We start from the raw sequence: 17,529 nt of genomic DNA, 5'->3' as shown, positions 1-17,529 counted from the left end.
CGGCATCAACAGTCATGACTGGATAAACACAAAAATCACATTTGGTTTTCAACCATTGAAAATGGGTAAGATTCAACAATTTGGACATGGAGCTGCATCGAGATCCCAATATCTCTGGGACTGAACCAGGGCCTTATTGAAGATTCCAAAAGAAACATTTCTTAGGAACCAGATTCTAAAATCAACAAAAAAAAAAAAAAAATATATATATATATATATATATTGTCTTTCTTCCTCATTTATGTATGTCTTTCACTAGAAAAATAAATAAATTAACAATTAAAAATTTGAGCTCTGGTTGAGTTGACATGGAAGTAGGCCTACTCAGCAGAAAACTGGTGCAAAGTTATTTCCTCGGATGAAGCCCATTTCTGACTGTCATCTGGAAAATCAGTTGTGTGGAGAAGAAAAGGTGAACACTACCATGATTCCTGTGTCGTGCCAGCAGTGAAGCATCCTGAGACCATCCATGTGTGAGGTTACTTTTCATCCATGGGAGTGTGTTCTCTCACAATTCTGCCCCAAAAACCTGCCATGAATAAAGAATGGTATCAAAACGTCCTGCAAAAACATCTTCTTCCATGGATCCAGGAGCAATGGTGATGATCTGTGCATTTTCCAGCATGATGGAACACCATGTCACAAGGCAAAGGTGATAATAAAGTGGCTCGGAGATCATTACATGGAAATTTTGGATCCGTGGCCAAGCAACTAATAAGGCAAGAATGGATTGCAATCAGTCAGAAGAAGGGTCAACACTGTAAATGTTGACTCTTTGCATATATTCAAAGTTTTTGCGTATAAAAACCTTTAAAACGAATGAAATGCTTATCATTGTTTTCCAGTATACCATACAAAAAAGAAACAAACAAAATACTGAAGCAGCAAACTTTACAAAACACAAAATGTATGTCACTGCCAATACTTTTGGCCATGGCTGAACATATAGTGCTATAAGACACACACACACACACACACACACACACACACACACACACACACACAGTTATGAATGCAGCGCCCCCTTGAGGAGGGGATATTTTCTTTTTATATGCAATACCGCCTCAACCCAGCAGATGGCAGTGCAACTCTGTAGATCAGGAATCATCACCAGTCCTATGACCTTGCTTTGGTTTACAGCTGTTTTTGTGGCGTGTGTATGCTTGAGGAGGTCACTTATGTTTCTAAACGGACGCAGATCGCATCGACACACGCAATAAACGGTCTGCAAGAGGAATATTTAGTATTTGAAGCCAGTCTGGTGAGTAACAAAATCGACAAAGCATAACCACTTTACCTTTTAATGTATTCGCTGTCGTCCTTTATGTCTTCTCTGAATTTGTGTTTCAGTTTCATCGGTGCGGCGCATATTATAGAATCAGACTGTTCTCCAACCACTCCATGTAATGAATCGTAACCTAGGAGAAGTTCAGAACAAATCAGTGTTACGCGTCCTCCACTAGCTCGCTCGTGTGATGATGGTCTCTGTTTAAGAAAGGTACTCTAATGCGTTCAACTCAGTCCACTTGTTGATAAACATATAATTCTCAAAGCGCAAAACCATAAGGGTATTCAAGAAACAATACATCAATTTAAATTCGAGCCTACTACGAATAATCAAAGGATTATTACCATTAGTGATGCTTCGATATTTGTATTATTATTTAACTATGCGTAATCATTATCGTGGACAATTACACAATATCACACGATCAAGAATGACGTGAATGGAAATGATCACTCATAAGCACGAGGCTGCGGGTTACATCACGACTGTGAGAGTGATTGATGTTACACAATGAATAGAATATTGAGTTACTTACATAGTCACAATATGGCCAGTTCGATACGATGTCAAAGCAGGATACAGTTAAGCGTGTCCGAGCAACGCACCGTAGTGGCATTTCGTTCCCAAATTATTATTATTATTTTTTTTTAATGAACCATTCAATGACTCGCTCTTGAAACAGATTTCGCCACCTACTGGCGTAACGATGTAACCACGCTCAAAAACTTTACACCATTAAGGGGGATAGTTCACCCAACGTGATGAACGTTGTTCCAACCCTGCATGATTTACTTTTTTCTAAGGAACATACAATATATTTAGAAGAATGGAGGGCTGGGACTAAAGGCCAGTTCACACCAAGGACAATAACTAACAATAAAGATATAGTTTAGAATAAACAGAACGCTAACGTCCTGCTAGTGTTGACGCCCGATAATGTAGTATAGTCATCTTTATAGTTATCATTCTTGGTGTCAATATGCCTATAACTCTGTTGTCTGCCACTTTAAATTCTTAAGCACTTTAAAATTTGGTGAATTTTGATTGTCTTCATCAGCTGGGAAAAAAATACTTCTGAAAGTGATTCCAACGTTATCATTCCTCTGTGTCATTGATTATAGCTGTGGTGGGGACCTCCCTATTCTCATAGAATTAGAACTTTACTGTAGTATCGTTTTCATTATAGTTATATTCCTTGATGTGACTGTGAATGGGCCTTAACTATCTGATGTCTGCACATTTTATTAATAAATAGTTCGGGTCTTCAAATTTGATTGGAAAGTGTTGTTTGTTGCAAGAGTGCTGATATTTAAATCCCTTGGAGTAGGTTTCTTTCACTAGTGAGCTGGAGTGTGAAATGGAAAACCTGAAGCAGTGTGTAACAAAACACTTTCCGCTCTGCTCCTCTGTTCCAGATTGGTGTTTGCTCTGCACGTTTGCATGGTGACACACAAAGCTTGATGCTTTTCTTCTTTGAGAGCTAGTTCCTTTCATAGAAACGAAATATACAAACAGTCCAATTTTTATCTGAAACATAAGTTCGGCCTACTTGATAATAATTGTTTATACAACTGCTGTATGAAAGCATTAATACACTTGCAAATGTGTTATTGCTTAAATAAAGGACACTGATTTAGATCATTACAACTTTTGAAAGTATTTACAATTGGTTACCTTATTCGTCTTGAGTGATCGGATTGCTTGCCTTGAGTTGACACATTCCATTGACACTATGTTCTATTATAGTGTGAATAGTATAAATGTAATCTAGACATACTAGATTCCAAAGATTGTTGTCATTGTCATGTGGCCTAGTTGAGTTGCTTCACTGTCATTCAAAACTCCTCTCCTATGGCCTCATGGGATGGTAAAAACCTGGTTCATCCAGGTACTTTTTGCCTACTGTTTTATGAATACTATAAATTCGGACATACAACTCTTTTCACATACTGTTTTTTGAATACTATATATTGACAATATATATACTAAAACATATTTGGATGCAGGCATTGTCTTTATATGATTGAATTGCTATCAAATCAGTGAAAATGCATTATGTGGCGAAGTGTAAACAGGGCTTGTATGTACTCTAGCACACAAAAGTCATTATATAATATATACATTCGACAGTTTCATTTGTCACTCACAAGTAACAGTTTCCTTTATGGCACAGATAAGCAGGTTCTAGGAGTCAAACTGTAGGAGATCTGATTATCTTATGAATGAAGCTAGAACGAGATAAGAGCCAATATCTTAATTTGTTACAACACGCCTAACAGCCCATTTGAAGGATCCCATTCATACAGTACCATGCTGACCCCTTATAGTAGAGTAATTTTGATCTGCCCCTGGCCTGCACCTCTAATAATGGTGTTGCTGTACTTCCCCTCATTCTGTTTGTGTTGATGATGCTATTTTGATCTGTGACTTTTAATCATGACCTTAAAATTCAAGTTGAGTGACACAGAGGTATATTAGCACAATATTATCCTGAAAGAAATTACACTCCATTACATTTCCTTCCTAAATGTTCTATGGCAGTACCATGGTAGATCTAAGTCTATACCTATACTGTCACTTTTAATCAATTTAATGTGCCTTTTCTGAATAAAAATATGAATCTCTTTAAAAATGTATTTCTTTTCAATCTTACTGACCCCAAAGCCATGGTATATGGTTTGTTAGAGATTTTAATATTATCCTTTTTAGTAATCCATAATGTAAGACAGTTAGGAAAGAAATATATGTTAGGATGGTTGAATAGAGGTTGTTTTGAAGCATATCATGATCGTGTGCTGATTTTGTAATATCAAATGTGTGGCAAAAAGTAAGTGACTGTTGCTACTGTAGGCTACTGTGAATGTACAAACCACTTATGTTGTAATCTTGCCTAGCTTCCTGAATGACAAGTCGACCGTTACGATTAAAGTCGCACGAAACGGAAGTTGCAATAGTCTTTTCTTTCCTATTGATGTATGTTTCAGTGAAACGTTCTCTAACAAGAAATGTAGGGTGGGACTTGATTTTGTACATTCTGAATTGATTGGATTATTGAATTATCTTTTTCTATTGCTGTGATCTCATGTGAGAGACAGGTTGTCCTGTAATCAGTAATCTGTCTTGTAAGTCATCAGAGAATAAGAGATGTAGTTGCAAGAGGGAGGGGAAGTTATTACAAGGGTATGTGAATAAAAAAAAAAAGATGTACACGAATAAATCATTTAAAATAACTACTGCAATATTTCATAAAAAAAAAAAAAAAAAAAAAACAGAACTGTCCGTTTTCATTTTATGGTGCCTTTAAATAAATTGCACCATATGTTATTGTGGACGAGAGATCTCAACATGCTGCAACTGAAGAAAACATATGCACATAGAAAAAACACCAGCAAATTAAGAAAACATCATCCGTTTGACAACACGTGCTGTAAATACTCACAACGCAACCAAATACAAAAACGCACTGCAAATATCACAAAGCGCAATGTGCTGCGACTGAAGAAAACACATGCAAATAAAAAAAAACAGCAAATTAAGAAAACATCATGCATTTGACAGATGCAAATACTCACAATGCAGCCAAATTAAGAAACGCACTGCAAAACACACAACACAACCAAAAACAGAAATACTCTGCAAATACTCACAATGCGGTCAAATACAGAAACACACTGCAAATACTCACAACGCAACCAAATACAGAAACATGCTGCAAATATCACAAAGCGCAACGAGCTGCAACTGAAGAAAACACATGCAAAAACACCTGCAAATTAAAAAAAAATCTTCATCCATTTGACAACACATGTGCTGCAAATACTCACAACACGACCAAATACTGAAACATGCTGCAAATACTCACAACGCAACTAAATACAGAAACGCACTGCAAATACTCACAACTCAAACAAATACTAAAAACTTTCTGCAAATACTCACAATGCAACCAAATACAGAAATGTGCTCCAAATACTCACAACTCAAACAAATACTAAAAACTTTCTGCAAATACTCACAATGCAACCAAATACAGAAATGTACTCCAAATACTCACAACGCAACCAAATACTAAAAACTTTCTGCAAATACTCACAACGCAACCAAATAGAGAAATGTGCTCCAAATACTCACAACGCAACCAAATACAGAAACATGCTGCAAATAACACGGAAGTGTTTCAAGGGGACCCCAACAAGTGACAAACCTGGCTTATTGTTCAGGTCAGTGTTGTCAATGACCTGAAAGGTGAGTTTTCTATTCGTATGTGCGTTGCAAGTTTTTGCAGCGCATTTCTGTATTTGGTTGTGTTGTGAGTATTTGCAGTGAGTTTCTGTATTTGGTTGTGTTGTGAGTATTTGCAGCGAGTTTCTGTATTTGGTTGTGTTGTGAGTATTTGCAGTGAGTTTCTGTATTTGGTTGTGTTGTAAGTATTTGCAGCTTGTTTCTGTATTTGGTTGTGTTGTGAGTATTTGCAGCGAGTTTCTGTATTTGGTTGGTTGTGTTGTGAGTATTTGCAGTGAGTTTCTGTATTTGGTTGTGTTGTGAGTATTTGCAGCGAGTTTCTGTATTTGGTTGGTTGTGTTGTGAGTATTTGCAGCGAGTTTCTGTATTTGGTTGTGTTTTGAGTATTTGCAGCGAATTTCTGTATTTGGTTGTGTTGTGAGTATTTGCAGCGAGTTTCTGTATTTGGTTGTGTTGTGAGTATTTGCAGCTTGTTTCTGTATTTGGTTGTGTTTTGAGTATTTGCAGCGAATTTCTGTATTTGGTTGTGTTGTAAGTATTTGCAGCTTGTTTCTGTATTTGGTTGTGTTGTAAGTATTTGCAGCTTGTTTCTGTATTTGGTTGTGTTGTGAGTATTTGCAGCTTGTTTCTGTATTTGGTTGTGTTGTGAGTATTTGCAGCGAGTTTCTGTATTTGGTTGGTTGTGTTGTGAGTATTTGCAGTGAGTTTCTGTATTTGGTTGTGTTGTGAGTATTTGCAGCGAGTTTCTGTATTTGGTTGGTTGTGTTGTGAGTATTTGCAGCGAGTTTCTGTATTTGGTTGTGTTTTGAGTATTTGCAGCGAATTTCTGTATTTGGTTGTGTTGTGAGTATTTGCAGCGAGTTTCTGTATTTGGTTGTGTTGTGAGTATTTGCAGCTTGTTTCTGTATTTGGTTGTGTTTTGAGTATTTGCAGCGAATTTCTGTATTTGGTTGTGTTGTAAGTATTTGCAGCTTGTTTCTGTATTTGGTTGTGTTGTGAGTATTTGCAGCGAGTTTCTGTATTTGGTTGTGTTGTGAGTATTTGCAGCTTGTTTCTGTATTTGGTTGTGTTTTGAGTATTTGCAGCGAATTTCTGTATTTGGTTGTGTTGTAAGTATTTGCAGCTTGTTTCTGTATTTGGTTGTGTTGTGAGTATTTGCAGCGAGTTTCTGTATTTGGTTGTGTTGTAAGTATTTGCAGCTTGTTTCTGTATTTGGTTGTGTTGTGAGTATTTGCAGCGAGTTTCTGTATTTGGTTGGTTGTGTTGTGAGTATTTGCAGTGAGTTTCTGTATTTGGTTGTGTTGTGAGTATTTGCAGCGAGTTTCTGTATTTGGTTGGTTGTGTTGTGAGTATTTGCAGCGAGTTTCTGTATTTGGTTGTGTTTTGAGTATTTGCAGCGAATTTCTGTATTTGGTTGTGTTGTGAGTATTTGCAGCGAGTTTCTGTATTTGGTTGTGTTGTGAGTATTTGCAGCTTGTTTCTGTATTTGGTTGTGTTTTGAGTATTTGCAGCGAATTTCTGTATTTGGTTGTGTTGTAAGTATTTGCAGCTTGTTTCTGTATTTGGTTGTGTTGTAAGTATTTGCAGCTTGTTTCTGTATTTGGTTGTGTTGTGAGTATTTGCAGCTTGTTTCTGTATTTGGTTGTGTTGTGAGTATTTGCAGCGAGTTTCTGTATTTGGTTGTGTTGTAAGTATTTGCAGCTTGTTTCTGTATTTGGTTGTGTTTTGAGTATTTGCAGCGAATTTCTGTATTTGGTTGTGTTGTAAGTATTTGCAGCTTGTTTCTGTATTTGGTTGTGTTGTAAGTATTTGCAGCTTGTTTCTGTATTTGGTTGTGTTGTGAGTATTTGCAGCTTGTTTCTGTATTTGGTTGTGTTGTGAGTATTTGCAGCGAGTTTCTGTATTTGGTTGTGTTGTGAGTATTTGCAGCGAGTTTCTGTATTTGGTTGGTTGTGTTGTGAGTATTTGCAGTGAGTTTCTGTATTTGGTTGTGTTGTAAGTATTTGCAGCACATGTGTTGTCAAACTCATGATGTTTTTTTTAATTTGCTGGTGTTTTTTCTTTTTGCATGCGTTTTCTTCAGTTGCAGCGCGTTGAGCTCTTTCGGTCACCGTACAAGAGTGTAGCCTATTTTGTTAACGTTAGTATTATTCCTTGTGACGAAACGGATATAATGTAACACGCATAAAATCGTGTGGTTTCATGGTTGCATTATGTTCCCTGGAACAGCCTTTTGTCCTTTGTACTCAGACTGCGCGTGTGTGCGTCCATATGGTCTCCTGACGTCTCAAGTCTGTAATCTCATTCTGTCAGAAGCAGTTTAACACACACAGCCAGTGGTGCATTTCTGCTGAACATCGCTCACACAACATCACAACACACACACTACTCTCCGCTGTAGGACAAACTCAAAATCCAGTCCTGACATCATGGAGGTTGTTGTTGGTAAGATAAACAAATTCCGTTAACTCCTTTAATTCTAATGAAAAATGTAATTTTAATGGTTGGTTGATTTCTATGCCACTTGGTTTTAACACTAATGATTTTGTATAATATGTTTTTGTGTTTGAATAATATGTATTTAAATTTGTGTTTGAGGGACTTTTTATATGTGAGGTCATAAGTGGACAGTTTTGAGACAAAAAGCGAATATTGTTTGTTTTTAAACTCGGGTAACATTTAGAAAATTAACATAACAGAGTCTATTTATGTGGTGTTCTGTGTGTAGCAAAAAATGCAATGGTACAGTGATGGTATCAGATAACAATACCATGGTACTTGTATATATGTCATGCGTATATATATCTCACTCAAAATCTCATCTGGTTTTTTTACTTATAAAGGAATGAATAATATGCTGCTTTTGTGCGCAAGAAACATTTCTTATAATTATCAATGTTGAAAACAGTTGTGCTGCTTAATATATGTTTGTGGAAATAAAACAAAATTGTTTCGGATTCTTTAATGAATACAAAGTTCAAAATAACAGCATTTATTTTTGGTAGCAATTTAAAAGTGTCACTGTCACTTTTCTTTTGATCAATTTATGCATCCTGGCTGAATAAAAGTATTTTTAATTTTTTTAAATCTTACAGACTCCAAGCTTGGACTGGAAGTGTATGATGTGCAAACTATTGTACAATATGAGATGAAGACCAGTCATATTATTAGCCTAATAAAAGCAGTTTTATTTTACTTGGAGCAGGTTGCATTATGGGCTGTCATGTTGATATCACATGATAGCTCATTTATGCAATGGCATTAGTAACAGATGGCACAATTGCGCTACTAGGTGACTCATTTATTTGAATGGGGGAAAAAACTATTAATCATTATAATATTTAATAATTAAGATGTATGTATTATTTTTGTTTCAATTTATTTAATTTAAAACAATTATTTAAATTGATTTGAATACTTTTATTTAGTCACGCATTGAAACTGTAGTCACTGAATTTGCCATTTGTATTGCTGAAGGTTAATATATGATGATATGATATTGTAAAATTAACTCAACTCGCAACAGTGAGCATCATAAAGCCTCAGAGATCTATAGAGCACAGAGGCAATTGAGTTCAAGGCTAACCAGGCGTTAATCAAGGCATGTTTAGTTGATTAAGGCCAAGATGGATTACCAGGGACCTATAGACCAACATAAAGCTCTAGTGTAGCCAACCAGGACATTTCTTTGAATTGAAGTCTACACCTTGCATGAACTTGCATGTTGCTGAGACTTCGAGATCAATGGAGCCATTACATGCATGAACGCCTCTAAGCTCTGGGTGTGTGTGACGTGTCTTAACAACTGTTGCTACTTTCTGCTCTCAGTATAAATGGATTAGGCATGTGTTTGCTTGTCCTATTTGAAGGAGATACAGGATGGAATGAATTAAAGTGGAAATAGATAGCAAAGCCTGGTTTTAGTTCAGCACAACTGCTCAGTGTAAAGGTGTGTTCACACTGACAGCTATTTGAAGCTACAACGCGACCAGGTGTAGTTCTTTTTTATTCCTTTAAAGGGAGTAGTTGATGAAATTCCAGGAAAGTTCATTATGGGATGTCTGTTTTGTTTCTCTTAGCTTGTTCCATGGGCAGCAGCTCTAGTCTCTACAGTGCCCTGGCTAAGACTGTCAGCAGACCTCCTCTTCCTCACACTCGGGACTCCACATACTTTCCGGGGAACAATCTGGATCAAGACCTGGCGGACCCTTTGGAGCTATTGCGGGAATGTAGAGAGGTTTTGAGAAACCGGCCTGCCCAACTGCAGAGAACTCTCATTCAGACGGGGCATGGAGACTCCAGGCAGACGATCAGAGTTATGCAGTGGAATGTACTAGCACAAGGTATAAACCTAAATCCTATATTCATCATCAAGAGGGGACACTGAATGTGGTTGTCCCTGACAACATTCAAAAAACAGCTAAAAACCCATCTCTTCCGTGAGCACTTAACTTCATAAAAAAAATAATAATAATAATAAAAAAAAATTTCCCTTTAAAACCTCACTTATCGTGCTTATGCTACTCTGAATAATGCCTGAACTTCGTTCAAAATCATGAATCATGTTTCGTGAACTTTTACAATAAAAAAAAAAAGTTTTCTATTTTAATTTATTTTAAAATGTAGCCCTAATTTATTCCTGTGATGACAAAGCTGAATTTTCAGCAGTCTTCAGTGTCACATGATACTTCTTTCATGTTGTGTTTTGGCCTGAAGCGCCACCCTCCACCTATCTACTAATCACGAAGTCAGTAGTGTTTCGGCATCCGGGTTGCCAGCTCTGCTCTAGTTACCACAGCTACGTAGCAGCCTACGTTCCTGCTGGATCCTGCAGCCTATCTGGCAACCTCGAGTCAGGTGGAGGGGGAGGGGATACACCTCTCTACAGTAATTTGAAAGTGATTGCAGTACCAGTTTTGGCCACAATCTTAGATATGGCTCCTTTAACTAAAACCATTACATTTTTTTTTTTTTTTTTGGATAATAAATATTGACTGAAATATTGACACTTTTTATTTCAGCTAGATGCCAAGGCAAGATTTCTTTTTGTTTAGTTTAACTTGATGTACTAAAACAGTTTAACTTTAATTGTATTAATAATGATTGTTTCGCTAATCATTATTACATATTCGGGTCTTTAGTGACCCAGATTTATATCTAACACAGATGGCTCTCTAACTGCCACATGAGTATAAAACTAAAGTTTATATCTCACAATTGTGACTTTATAACTTACAATGAGTTTATATCATGCAATTGTGGTTTTATAACTTGCAATTACAAGTTAATATCTCGCAATTCTGACTTTATAACTCGCAATTGTGAGTTTAAATCACAATGCTGAGAAAAAAATGCGAGAGAAAAAGTTGCAGTTACCTTTTTTCATTTTTTATTTAGTGGCGGAAACAAGTTTCCATAATATTCTTTTGTTTTATGCCTGCAGTAATTATGACTGAAACATCACATCATCATTGTGTATTAGATATAAGTAATAAAGTAATACTTAAAAAGGCTGATGTCTAACTTCAACCCGAGGTATGCGTGTATAAGTATCTTTTACTTTAGAAAGTTGTAGCTAGGATGATTTACAGAGATTATTTTTCTCTCTGTCTCGTTGCAGCATTAGGTGAAGGCATGGACAGCTTTGTGCAGTGCCCCGTGGATGCTCTGAACTGGGCTGAAAGGAAGTATTTGATCCTGGAGGAGATCCTAACCTACAGACCTGACATCCTATGCCTACAGGAAGTTGATCACTACTTTGACATGTTTCAGCCCGTCCTGGCAAGTTTGGGCTACCAGGGCAGTTTCTGCCCCAAACCATGGTCTCCGTGTCTGGATGTGGAGAACAACAACGGCCCTGATGGCTGTGCTCTGTTCTTCAATCACAAACGCTTCCAGTCACTAAACACAACACACCTGCGACTGTCCGCCATGATGTTGAAGACCAATCAGGTGGCCATCATCACCGCTCTACGCTGCCGAGACACAGGTCGGGCGTTCTGTGTGGCGGTGACCCATCTGAAGGCACGGAGCGGTTGGGAGGTCCTACGCAGCACACAGGGTTCAGATCTGCTGCGCAACCTGCGGAACGCTGCACAGAGGATAGAGACCGAAGAAAAAGCAGATGCAGACGTTCCTCTGATAGTATGTGGCGATTTTAACGCCGAGCCGTCAGAAGACGTCTATAGGAATTTCGCAACATCTAGTCTGGGACTGGACAGTGCGTATAAGCATTTGAGTACGGACGGGAAAACCGAGCCTCCTTACACGACGTGGAAGATCCGGCCCAGTGGCGAGAGCTGCAACACGCTGGATTACGTGTGGTATTCGCACAGGGCGTTTGATGTTAATGCGGTTCTGGACTTTCCTACAGCCGAACAAATTGGACCCAATAGGCTTCCTTCCTATAATTACCCTTCAGATCACCTCTCCCTCGTCTGTGACTTCAGCTTCAAGGATCCGACGCTTGTTTCCCAGTAATAACAGACTTATTTTGCAAGATATTACACAAGTCGAGTCTTGTGCTGGCACAATATTTCTACATATTTTGATTGCTGTTCATGAATAATTAACACTTCAGCCAGTACATCCTGAAAGGGAAAGTTCATACAAAAACAAAAAGATTTCATTTCGTTCAGTGTATGATTTTCTTGTACTGAGGAACATTAAAGGAGATTTGTTTTCATTTGCTAAGACAATACAGCACAATAAAATCTTCAAAGCAAAAAACTTTTATAGTAAAAGTAGTCATTTTGTCCATACAATACGATAGCTTTGTGTGAAATCTTCCAATGTTGTTTTTTAAAATCAAACATGCATTTAAAGTGGTGCCAGGTTAGACATTAGTGACTGCAAATGTTATTGGTGAAATGCAATGTTTGAGATTTAAGAGCTATAATGGGGAAAGGGGTTCAAGAATTAACTTAAATATCATTGTTCCTCACTCAAAGCAATAGTATGGCTTCAGAAGGCTTGAATATTATTATTTTTATGGTGCTGTAAATTGGCGTCTGTTTTTTTTTTTTGTATGGACGAGTGCAGGTAGGACATTAAGTAAAATATCTCCTTTTGTATTCCACAGGGGGAAAAAAAGAAGAAAATACAGGTTTGGAGAGGTTATGTAAATTATAACAGAATTTTTATTTTTGTACGATTTAGAGGCCGTTTACACGACAGCGTTTTCAACTTAAAACGGAAAACTTTTTATGCGTTTTGGCCCTTCTTTTACACAACAACGGCATTTTGGGGGACTGAAAACGCAAACTTTTTTTTTTAAAGTGCATGTTTTTGAAAACGATACCGCGTAAACTGTAAAAACGTGAATTTGTGAAACCGTGTCGATTCAGTCGTGTAGTTTTTCTTAACAAATTGGCATCGCCAACTACTGGCCTGGCAGCAGAATACAGCTTTTTTTTTTATCGTTTTCACGGATCCGTGTGAATCAGGGAGCCAATGTTTCGGAAAACATTGAAGCTTCCCCGGGCGCCGCCATTGATTAGCAGACCCCCACCTGCTGTTAGCATCCCATTGACTCCCATTCATTTTGGTGTCACTTTGACAGCGAATAACTTTACATCTGAGGTGTTTAAAGACTCCTTTTGTCCATTATTTATTTCTAAAGAAACACGAAAATGTATAAAAGGCTCCATTACCTTGTATCTTACGTTATGGCCCCGTAGATGCAGTTTTTGTAAAAAATAGGCTAACGATTGCGTCGTAACCATGCGACTCTCTGTCGCACAGTAGAGAGAGATTACCGTATGGACAGGAGGAGAAGCTCGCGGGCAATCGGGGGGACGTGGAGGCAAAATGACAAAATAATTAATCAGAATACTTAGCAAAAGTTTCTCCTGCTCCTAGCTCATGGACAGCTCCTACTCACACTCTCCGTCTCTGCAAGTTTCGGAAGGGAATGATTCAGATTTCTCTTGGCACAGCTACTAGAAGACAGACGGGTTGCTCACATCACATCTACGTCGTCAAGCTCAGTTTGAGTCTGCGCAGTACGCTCAGCCATCAGGAAGTGAGAGCTTCTAATTGACTTCACTTTTCTCCGTTGAATCCAATGGGGTCGCTGTGTCCAGTTATTTTACTGTCTATGGTGTGAATGGGAATCATTTTGATAATGTTGTCGTCTGTACGCGGAAAACGCAAAGGAAAAACTTTTCCGTTTTATTGCATTGTTGTCGTGTAAACATACCCTTATTCTTTTAGACTTGTATGCTTCTAATTTTAGGGTGTAGGTTTAAAAGCAAAATGTTACAATAAATTCTTAATATGTGACTCAAATTATCCTGAAAATGTTTTGGGGTCTTATTATTGGTAATAACATGACAGCTTGCACAAATAAAACTATTGCATTGTGGTGGGTTTTTTTTAATGGTTAATAAAGTATGTTTGGGAAGGTGTCAAATTCAGCATAAACTCATTGTGTATCATTCACACTCATGTATAAGTGAGGGAAGCCTTATTAATAAATAATTTCCTTTATGCAACATCCTCAAAATTATTTCACAGCTTCACCAGAGTCTACTCTACATGATCAATTGCAGACAGGCTAACTATTAACTACTAGGACTATATCACATGAGCTCCTCGTTTAATAGAGTCAACCTTTAAAGGGCACTGCGGGAAGAGGATGCAACTCAATCCCTTCCTCAAGGGTTGTTAGGGAAGTGTGCAAAACCACTAGCCCAATATTACACTACATATACTCTCATGTATTTACATAATGATCATTACATTCTGTTTTAAAAATTGTACATTTTTGATAAAAACCAAATGTTATTTTTAGTATTATTGAGATACTATTTTAGTTTTTATTAATATTTTGAATGCCTTTTTTCTATTTTACATTTTAAAGTTTAAGCAATTTTGTTGTGTTTTGATGTTATTTTGTTGTTGTTTAAATATGGTTAATTAGTTTTTAATTTGTGTTTGTTATTTATAAATGAGGAATGTTGCCTTGGCAACTAGCTGAAATAAAATATAGCCTGTATAAGATTTGTGTATATAATACATATAAATCTTATCAAAGTTATAGTGGTGTTCTGAAATGAGGAGGCAACGTCTTTTATTAATCACATGTAAATTCATGTCCCAGTTACACTTAATGTTGCCACATTTGGTTAAATAAACATTACACTACATAAAAAAATAGAAACTAAAATTCTATTTTGTATGTTTATATTGCATTTAATGATAATTCAATTGTAATTAATGTTCTAGGCCTATAAATCTTATCAAGTTAAGTGCTTTAAGCATTTTTACATTTCTAAAAAAAATATATAGACAGTAACAATTTAAACAATATCTTTTATTTGTGAACTGATGTTCAGCTGTTCTTTTTAATAGTCAACTTATTTTCGGATCATCAGTCATCATGCTCGGTAAACAATGTCACAGACGTGAAGATGTTGCCTATGATTAATTTTACTAAGCTGGTTGCTCACTCCAAATCATGCCCGTACACAAATGGCCTCCGTCACATTATCCAGGTTGGATGTGCACGTTGGTGGGGGTTGAGGAGATTCACCCATTCTCGTTCCGGGGGTCACCGAAATACGAACGAATGGGCACTTTACCATTAGCGATTAAATGGGCATGGACTCAATATATATATATATATATAGGCTATATTTAACATTTGTTTTATTTCAAGTAAAGAAAATAAAATGATTTTTATATATATATATATATATATATTGATAGAGTCTGGTGTAGAGCCTCTGTGTGCAGTGTTGGGAAAGTTCACTTTCTACATGAACTACAGACCCTTTCCAAAAAAATAGAATATCATGGAAAAGTTTATTTATTTCCATAATTCCATTCAAAACGTTAAACTTCCATAGATTATAGATTCAGGGCCCACAACTTAAACGATTTCAAGCACATAATTTGGGCTTCCAGCTCATAAAACCCACGAAAACAGGATTTCAAAAAATTAGAATATTATATGAAATCACACAGTAATTACACAGTGATATCATGGTCATTGAACCAGGTTTTGGTTCTTTTGGCAGTGTGGGCAGGTGCAAATCCTGCTGGAAAATGAAGTCAGCATCTCCATAAAGCTTGTCTGCTGAAGGAAGCATGAAGTGCTCTGAAAATGTCTTGGTAGACGGCTGCGTTGAGTGGACAGCACAGTGGACCAACACCAGCCGATGACATGGCTCCCCAAACCAGCACAGACTGTGGAAACTTCACACTGGACTTCAAGCATCTTGGATTGTGTGCCTCTCCATTCTTCCTCCAGACTCTGGGACCTTGGTTTCCAAATCAGATGCAAACTTTGCTCCCATCAGAAAAGAGGACTTTGGTCCACTGTGCTTTATTAAATCCAGAGTCAACGCAGCCGTCTACCAGGACATTTTCAGAGCACTTCATGCTTCCTTCATTTTCCAGCAGGATTTGCACCTGCCCACACTGCCAAAAGAGCCAAAACCTGGTTCAGTGACCATGGTATCACTGTGTAATTACACTGTGTGATTTCATGTAATATTCAAATTTTTTGAAATCCTGTTTTCGTGGGTTTTATGAGCTGGAAGCCCAAATTATGTACAAATAAACAACTAAATACTTGAAATCGTTTAAGTTGTGGGCCCTGAATCTATAATCTATGGAAGTTTAACGTTTTGAATGGAATTATGGAAATAAATAAACTTTTCCATGATATTCGAATTTTTTGGAAAGGGTCGGTCTGTATTTCAAAGTTCAGTGCACAAATTTTAAAATGACCTAGTTCAGTTCATACTTCAAAATTGTGAACTAAGTTCACAGTTCCAAAAATGAACAAGGTCATAGTTCTTTTTTCCATATGTTGCTGCGAGCTATTATTTTTCTAAATTATTTCTTAAATTATTTTACCAGTTTTAATACTGAAGCTATGCGTCAGATTTCATCTTCATATCCAATTTTGAATCCTTATCCAACCAGGGTTTACATAAGCATTGAGGGGACAGCATTTCCCCATTGTTGCTTTGACGCTTTGTTGCTGTCCATTCAGTCCATACTAGTAGCAGCTGCAGCTTTCACCCCTACAGTATATTCTCAAAAACATGAGGAAAAACATGCTGCTTGAAAGGTCTTTTTTAATGAGGATTTATTAAAAGAAAAACAGGACAGTAGTCCTTAGGGTGCAAATGTTTTTCAATTTTAATAATTTTCCATTTCAAATTCCATTTCAGTACATACTAAAAAGGAATACTGGAATCCTGGAAAAATATAACGTTACCAGGCAGCGGTTCAACAAGTGCGGATTTTCTTTTTGAAAGCCGGCGGGCAAAGTTTGCACAGATATGTAAGATTTTTCCCATCCTCACTGTTGGGGGTCTTCAGGAGCAGGGTTGAAGAACACTGATCTAAACTAAACTTTAAATGATCAAACGACGCCTCATTGCTGCTTTGCCGCGATGTCGCCTACATGCTGCTTTTTGTTTTGATTACGCATTCGTGCGAGTGCGACACTGGTGGCTGGTGTTGCCAGATTGGGTGTTTTTTCCACTACATTTTAAGGTCTGTTTACGGTGTTTTAGCCGGGTTTTCGCCTGGAAGGCCCTAGAGAAATCTGGCATCCTATTGAAAGAAGAGAGCGTGCCGTTCAGACACCAGAATGAAAGAGTTCACAGTAACGTAGTAATACAGTAGCCTACGTTCAGTTCACGTTCGCCCAAAATATGAACGAGTTCATGAACTATCGTTCAATGAAAGCGTTTAGGCACAACAGTGTCTGTGTGGCACCAGGTCACCCAGCAAATGTGTAATAGATATCTAGAAAGCACACTAACCCCCTAGTGACAGAATTTATAACTGCATGCACAGAGCCAAGAAATACAACAGCTTGTAGCACAATGGCTTAATGATTGTAGATTTCCATTGAAGTCCAGTTTGCTGGTATGAAAAAAGAAAAGAAAAAAGATTGTACTACTAATGTAAGTGTATGAAGTGAATCTCGTATTGTACCTCGTATTCAGTGCAGTTGGGGCCTAACTTGTCTTCTT

General features: G+C 37.3%; 1 protein-coding gene and 1 long non-coding RNA gene across 3 annotated transcripts in view; one reads left to right on the top strand and one right to left on the bottom strand.

The window, feature by feature from the left end:
- The window catches only part of LOC311286138, a 149,971-nt gene extending 148,058 nt beyond the window's left edge, over window positions 1-1,913 (bottom strand). The window contains exons 1-2 of the long non-coding RNA XR_014626495.1: window positions 1,824-1,913; window positions 1,298-1,418 (exon numbers count right to left, since the gene is read on the bottom strand). This is a non-coding gene — a long non-coding RNA (uncharacterized lncRNA). The remainder of the gene's footprint in view (window positions 1-1,297; window positions 1,419-1,823) is intronic.
- Window positions 1,080-13,943, top strand: noctb (nocturnin b). Of its 2 annotated transcripts, none has more exons than XM_084402203.1 (3): window positions 1,080-1,261; window positions 9,610-9,873; window positions 11,151-13,943. In XM_084402203.1, the coding sequence occupies exons 2-3, from the start codon at window positions 9,618-9,620 to the stop codon at window positions 12,008-12,010; spliced, it is 1,116 nt and encodes a 371-aa protein (XP_084258329.1). In that variant the 5' UTR covers window positions 1,080-1,261; window positions 9,610-9,617; the 3' UTR covers window positions 12,011-13,943. The 2 variants fall into 2 exon arrangements, with proteins under 2 accessions (XP_084258329.1, XP_084258328.1); XM_084402202.1 differs by lacking the exon at window positions 1,080-1,261 and adding an exon at window positions 7,702-7,975.
- Window positions 13,944-17,529: the final 3,586 nt, after the last annotated feature.

The sequence above is a fragment of the Rutilus rutilus genome (genome assembly GCF_951802725.1).
Source record: "Rutilus rutilus genome assembly, chromosome: 2".
NCBI lineage: Eukaryota > Metazoa > Chordata > Actinopteri > Cypriniformes > Leuciscidae > Rutilus > Rutilus rutilus.
This window is presented reverse-complemented; position numbering and strand designations above follow the sequence as displayed.

Bases quoted from the DNA above. Each gene is read 5' to 3' on its own strand.
- noctb (XM_084402202.1), top strand. The intron at 9,874-11,150 runs GTATAAACCTAA...GTCTCGTTGCAG, and splicing joins GTGGAATGTACTAGCACAAG to CATTAGGTGAAGGCATGGAC.